We start from the raw sequence: 6,728 nt of genomic DNA, 5'->3' as shown, positions 1-6,728 counted from the left end.
TGCTGTGTGTCCAGCTGCTGCAGGCCCCAGTGCTGCCAGCCCACCTGCTGCCACCCCAGCTGCTGTGTGTCTAGCTGCTGTAGGCCCCAGTGCTGCCAGCCCACCTGCTGCCGTCCCAGCTGTTGTATCTCCAGCTGCTGCCGCCCCAGCTGCTGTGTGTCCAGCTGCTGCCAGTCCCCGTGCTGCCAGCCCAGCTGCTGCCGCCCCTGCTGCTGCCTGCGTCCAGTCTGCGGCCAAGTCTCCTGCCACACCACCTGCTATCGCCCAACCTGCGTCATCTCCACCTGCCCCCGGCCCCTGTGCTGTGCCTCCTCTTGCTGCTGAGCCCGCTGCCCTAGACCCACCTCTTCCTTCACTTCTGTCCCCACAGATGTGCTGACCATTAGGACATGCGGAATCAGGGTCCTGTCACTTGATGAGATGGATCTCATGATTCCAGTGAGCCCATTACCATCCCTCTGGTTCTGTGAGCACATTCTGGTGCATTTTAAACTCTCTCCCTTACTTTCTCTGCTAGCCAATGTTGGCACCAAATATGCTATAAACTAATATGTAATCCTCTAGCTAAGAAATTATTCCAATCCTCTGAATTTCTCATTATCCTTACACATTGGGTCTCCAAATTGTCCTTCCTAAACAGGTGGAAATTACCTGCAGGCTCTGTATTGGTACTGACTTTATACCCTCACAACCAGGGGTCTAGTTATGTCCTATATTTTCTCCTAAAGTGAATTTCTTAAGTTTTGTTGCTCCTCTGTTTTTTAATAAACCTTTCTGCACATGACAATTCATTGGCATTCTTCTCTATTGTTCTCATAATCACTTTACTCAATAAGTAGGCAATTGTATTTTACATGAAGACACAGGAAGAGCAGCCCATGTTGAAATCACTTTGGAAATAAATGCTATTTCATATATAGATAATTTAAGATATTTGAACAAAATTCGCATGTGTATGTGGGTTTAAATATCCTAAATTTGTAACAATTTGATTCGTGTCTTAACTCTTAATTAAAACACATTACACTCTTAACACATTATACCTCTTAATAACATTGACCTTATTTGGGGGAAAAGAGTAAATGAAATTTCTAAATATAATCTTATGCCAATGAAAGACAAAATATCCTCTGTAAAAAATTCAATGTACTAAAATAATTTAATTCAACAAATAGTATTTCAGAATTGTCACCACAAAGTGGTTTTTTTTAGACAGAGTTTCACTATGTCATCCTGGGTAGAGTGCCATGCCATCACAGCTCACAACAACCTCAAACTCTTGGGCTCAAATGATTCTCTTGACTCAGCCTCCAAAGTAGCTGGGACTACAGGCACCTGCCAGAACTCCTGGCTATTTTTTTGTTGTAGTTGTCATTGTTGTTTAGTAGGCCTGGGTTGGGTTCGAACTTGCCGATCCAGTGTATGTGGCTAGCACTTTAACTACTGAGATATGGGCACCGAGCCTCAAAAAGTAGGTTTTATTTCTCATTGTATTTCTAAGCATGGGCTCTTAGAATTTTCCTTATAATTCAAAAATCTCCACATTTCCATTTTAACATGTATAGACCCTCGAAGACTGGAAATTTCAGAACTTGTTTTTTCTTCATAATGATTTTTATATTGGAATGAATTCGTAGCCTTAGTTAGAATCCCCATGAATTTGAATTTCTGCATTCGAATTTGAAAATATACTGCAAGTAATCATGACTGGTACATGCACTTGCTCTTGCTGCTCTTACCTATATTGAGTTTAGCCTTTCAGGCTCAGAGATGGCCCTAAACCACTGAAGCAATCAGGTTTAAGATTATTTGTGCGACATCACTGATAAGCTTCACATTTTTTCAGATGTGTTTATAGAAATGTTCAAATCTTAATCATAGATGATGATGATGCCTTTTTGAACTAATTATAAAATATCATTATTATATAACAATTTGCAATCTGCCCTTAACTGATTTGAATCAAAATGGAACACAGCAAAATGAAATATCTTTTAAACAAGACATGGAAGACATAGGAGTATTATTATGATATCATAAGTTATGAAATCATGGTTAAACTTATAAACTATTATAAATATTGGTGTTTTTTACATATCTAAAACCATGTGTAGGATGTTAGATCAATGAAAAGCTTGTATTTTATCTTAGTTTATTGATGATGCTGAGCAAGTTAACACAATGGGTTCACATCTGATGTCAGGTTTTGGAGTCAGGCTTCGAGATCCCCCCTCTACTGTGTTCCTACCCCCTTATCAGTCCATAAACCCAATGAAGAAGGGAGGTTACCACAGAAAATGTAAAAATCAATAGCAAAGCATTTTTAAATGAAAGGTTTAATAAAATCAATTTTATAAATATAATAAGGATAAAGAACTAATATTTAGATACTTTCTGTGCCGCTTCCTGATTAGAGAAGCTGAACTGCAGTAGTTCATGTGAAGGGGACACCCAGATCATCCTCTCCATGGGTGAATTGCTCATATGTATAAATAAACTCAATGTGTAACAGACTGTTTCAGTTGCCCATTATTACATTAAAAACCACCCCTGAAAATTAATGGCTAAAAATAATAACAATGTGTTATTTCTTACCATTCTGTGCATTGACCGGGCATTCTTCCACTCATTTTACTCACTCATGTGACTGTATAATTTCAAAGCTCCCCTGAAACTAAATGGTCCATAATTATCTCCTTTACTGGTATAGTAGGTGGTACTGGTTTTCAACCAGGGTACCTTGGTTCTTTTCCATGTCACCTCTCATTGTGTGACAGGTTTTCATAGGCTCTTTGTGTGATGGTAGAATTGTTCCAAGAAGATAAAGGTGATGCATCAAGACTTGAGGTTTATGTTTTAGAACTAAAACAGCATTACCAACACCACTTATATCATGTTCTATTAGTCAAAGCAAGTCAATAGGTGAAATCTAATGCAGTTGTAGAAAAATAGATTCCACCTCTTGACATAAAAAGCTACAAAATATTGCTGGTTCATGTGAGGCTCAACAGAAATAGGAAAGTTGTGCTAAGTTAATGTCAGTTCTGAGGATCCTTTCCTTGCTGTCTTGTAATTATTTGGTAAGTGATAGCACTTATTCAGGCAGGTGAGTTCGATTCTCACCTCTAGGAGTTACCATCAGCAAATTTTGGCTATGATTAATGGAAAAGGTGGAACTAAAGATAAGGCCAGCTCTTTGTATAATATTTAAGACAAGTGAATGGGAAAAATGAGATTTCCCAATTGCAGAACTGCCCCAGGTGAACACCTGATGTGAGTTGCTTGTGGGTTGTAAAGACTTCTTACTATCTCCTATAACAAAAGAGACTCTCTGACCTTTGACATTTGGGCACTTCATATGATGAAAAAAGTAAAAATATTAAAAATAAAGGTAAAAATGTCAAGTCGCAGATAGCTCCATCTTTTCTACTTCCTTTGTCAACAAACTAAGACTACTAAAACTTGGCAAGAGAAACTGAAAAAGGCCTAGAAAATACAGAGTTTAGTGTGACTAGGTTGGTATCAAGGATGGAGAACCCAGGATCTCTATTTAATTTAGGAGAAATAGCTACAAAGAAAATAAAATTCCTAGGAGTATACTTAACCCAGGAAGTGAAAGATCTCTACAAGAAGAACTGTGAAACACAGAGGAAAGCAATAGCAGATGACACAAGCAAATGGAAAAACATACTATGTTCATGGATTGGTAGACTCAACATGGTTAAAATGTCCATAGTACCCAAGGTGATTTACAGATTTAATGCAATCCCCCCCAAAATACTAATATTGTATTTCCCAGATCTAGAAAAAATAATTCTATGTTTCATTTAAAACCAGAAAAGAGCTTGAATAGTCAAAGTATCCTAAGCAAAAGGAACAAATATAGAGGTATCACATTACCAGCCTTCAAGCTATACTATTTAGGTAATTAAATAAGGTTTGTCCAATTTTGAATCAAAAGTTTAATTTATTGTATCTCAATTAAGAACCACTACAATTAATCAAAGTGTTTGCCTAAACTATCAACAGAGTTTTGCCATCTTACCAGTAACTTGTGTCAGCAAAGAAGCCCAGAGAGTGAGGGGCAAGGAAATAGTGAAAGATGCTTTCACAGCTTGTTGAGAATTGGATATTTTTCCTTGCAAGAAGTGGTACAAGCCTGGAAGAAGTGGGAATCAGCTGGTGCAAAGTCAATATAGCATATGACAGAGAGTCACCAAGTCCAGCTTCTGAGTCCAAGCAGCATTGTTTGTGTGACATGTAATCGAGTATTGTCTTGCAAGAGGATTGGTTTGTTTCTATTGACCAATCTTGTCTGCTTAATCAAAAGCATTCTCATCATTTTTTTCATTTGGTTGCAATAGACATCCACTGTAATCAATTGACCAGGTTTCATGAAACTACAGTGGATAATTCTAGCACTGGACCAGCATACAGGCACCATTAGGTTTTTTTTAATGAATATTCATTTTTGGACTGTGTTTTGGCCCTTCCTCTTTATCCAATCATTGTGCCAAACACTTACAATTGTCAAAAATAACCCATTTTTCATCACATGCAACAATGTGGGATAGAAATGATTTTCCTTTATGTTGTGATAGCAAAGAAAGGGAAGCTTTGAGATGATATTTCTTCTGAGGCTCATTTAATTCATGCAGAACTCATCTATCCAGCTTCTTTACCTTGCCAATTTGTTGGAAATGATCCGATACTGTTAGGATAGTAACATCAAACCTTGATGCTAATCTATACCTATGTTAAAGTAGATTCATTTTCACTACAGCTTTCAGTTCATCATCATCCATCTTGGTGTTAGGTTACCCATGTGGCTCATTTTTCATGATAAAAATCACCAGAATGGAACTTCTCAAACTATTTGCATACTGTGTGTTCATTAGCCACATCCTTTCCAAACACTCCACTGTATTTTTGAGCTATCTGCACTGAATTTGTTCCATGATGGAACTCATATTTGAAAATAACAACAATTTTTTGACTTATCCATGGTTTTACAAAAATTACAAAAATATTGGAAATATTGGAAAGATAATCACAAGCCAAATATGTTTGAAAGAATGAGTATATACTTTCACAATAAAAGTAAAACAAGACGCATCAAAGAAAAATGTCAGAGATAATCAACTGTTTAACTTAGTACTTAAGGAAATAGGACATTTCATACTTAAGAACCCAATACAAGGCTATAGTAACCAAAATAGCATGGTATTGGCACAAAAATAGAGTCATAGACCAATGAAATAGGTCTATGAGAATCCAGATGTAAAACCAACCACATACAGCCAACTGATCTTTGACAAAGTAGCCAACAATATACACTGAGGAAAAGAAGCCCTATTCAATAAATGGTGCTGGGAAAATTGCATAGCCACATGCAGAAAAATGAAATAGGATCCATATCTCTTACCACTCACAAAAATTAATTCAAGATGGAAAAACACTTAAATGTGAGGCCTGAAACCATAAGAATTTTAGAAGAAAATATAGGAGAAACTCTTGTAGCTATTGGCCTAGGCAAAGAATTTATGACTAAGATCCAAAAGCAATTACAGCAACAGCAAAAATAAATAAGTGTGACTTGTTGAATTAAAATGTGTTTTCACAGCAAAGGAAGTAATCAACAGAGAAAACAGATAACCTACAGAATGGGAGAAAATATTCACAAACTATATATCTGATAATGACTAATATTCATAATCTACAAAGAACTCAAACAAGTCAGCAAGAAAAATAAACAATTGAAAAATGGGCAAAAGACAGGAACAGAAGCTTTTCAAAAGAAGGTAGGCAAATTGCCACCAAAGACATAAAACAATGTTCAACATCACTAATCATAAAGAAATACTTATGATTAAGTATTAATCATCAATGAGATATCAACTTACCACTGTTAGAATGGCTTTTATTAAAAATTCAAAAACCAATAAATGCTAGTGTGGCTGTAGATAGAAGGGAACCCTTATATACTGTTGGTGGGACTGCAAATTAGTACAGCCTATATGAAAAATAGTATGGAGATTTCTCAAAGAACTAAAAGTAAATGTACAATTCAATGCAGCAATCCTACTACAGGATACATATCCAAAGGAAGAGAAGCCATTTTATCAAAAAAGACTCCTTCACTTGAATGCTTATTACAATACATTTCACAATTGAAAAAATGTGGAATCAGTCCACATGCCCATCAACTCATGAGTGGATTAACAAAATGTGGTATATGTATTCTCTGGAGCTCTACTCAGCCATAAAAAGGATGAGTGAAGGTCTTTTGTAACGATTCTGATGGAACTGGAGACTATGATCCTAAGTGAAGTACCTCAAGAATGGAAAAACAAACACCACCTGTACTCTCTAATAAATTGGAACTAACGGATGGGCATACATGAGCACAGAGGGAAGTAAAAGTCATTGGGCATCAATTGGGAAGAAGGGAAGTGGCAAAATCATACCTAACATAAGGTGACCAGATTTTAACATTGGTAAAGCGGGACACCATTGATGGGGGGGAGGGGTTCTTAATTAAAAATTTGGTCTATATGGAGCAACAAAAATTTTCACAGAATGCAAAAATAGTATTGTAATATTTTTTTAATTTCAACATAAGTACAATTTATAAATATAATACATTTTAAAAATTATGTATAGTATTATTTTATTCTTTGGCATATTTCTCATCAAATTCTAACAACTGATCAACAATGCAAACTTTG

At 36.4% G+C, this 6,728-nt stretch overlaps 2 protein-coding genes across 7 annotated transcripts in view; one reads left to right on the top strand and one right to left on the bottom strand.

The window, feature by feature from the left end:
• Nucleotides 1-324, top strand: part of LOC105886664 (keratin-associated protein 4-5-like) — an 871-nt gene extending 547 nt beyond the window's left edge. For 2 of the 6 annotated variants that reach the window (XM_012802955.1, XM_012802956.1), the window contains exon 2: nucleotides 1-324. This exon is cut by the window's left edge. In XM_012802955.1, coding sequence (XP_012658409.1) covers nucleotides 1-324 — 324 coding nt within the window. The other 4 variants (XM_012802959.1, XM_012802958.1, XM_023511141.1 and 1 more) reach the window with 4 other exon arrangements.
• The window catches only part of LOC105886666 (keratin-associated protein 4-1-like), a 16,334-nt gene that overhangs the window by 3,820 nt on the left and 5,786 nt on the right, over nucleotides 1-6,728 (bottom strand). The window lies entirely within an intron of this gene.

This window comes from Otolemur garnettii, unplaced genomic scaffold (genome assembly GCF_000181295.1).
Source record: "Otolemur garnettii isolate 467f Iridium unplaced genomic scaffold, OtoGar3 scaffold00018, whole genome shotgun sequence".
In the NCBI taxonomy this organism is placed as follows: Eukaryota; Metazoa; Chordata; class Mammalia; order Primates; family Galagidae; genus Otolemur; species Otolemur garnettii.
Note: the sequence above shows the minus strand (reverse complement) of the source record. Positions and strands in the feature narration are given on the sequence as shown.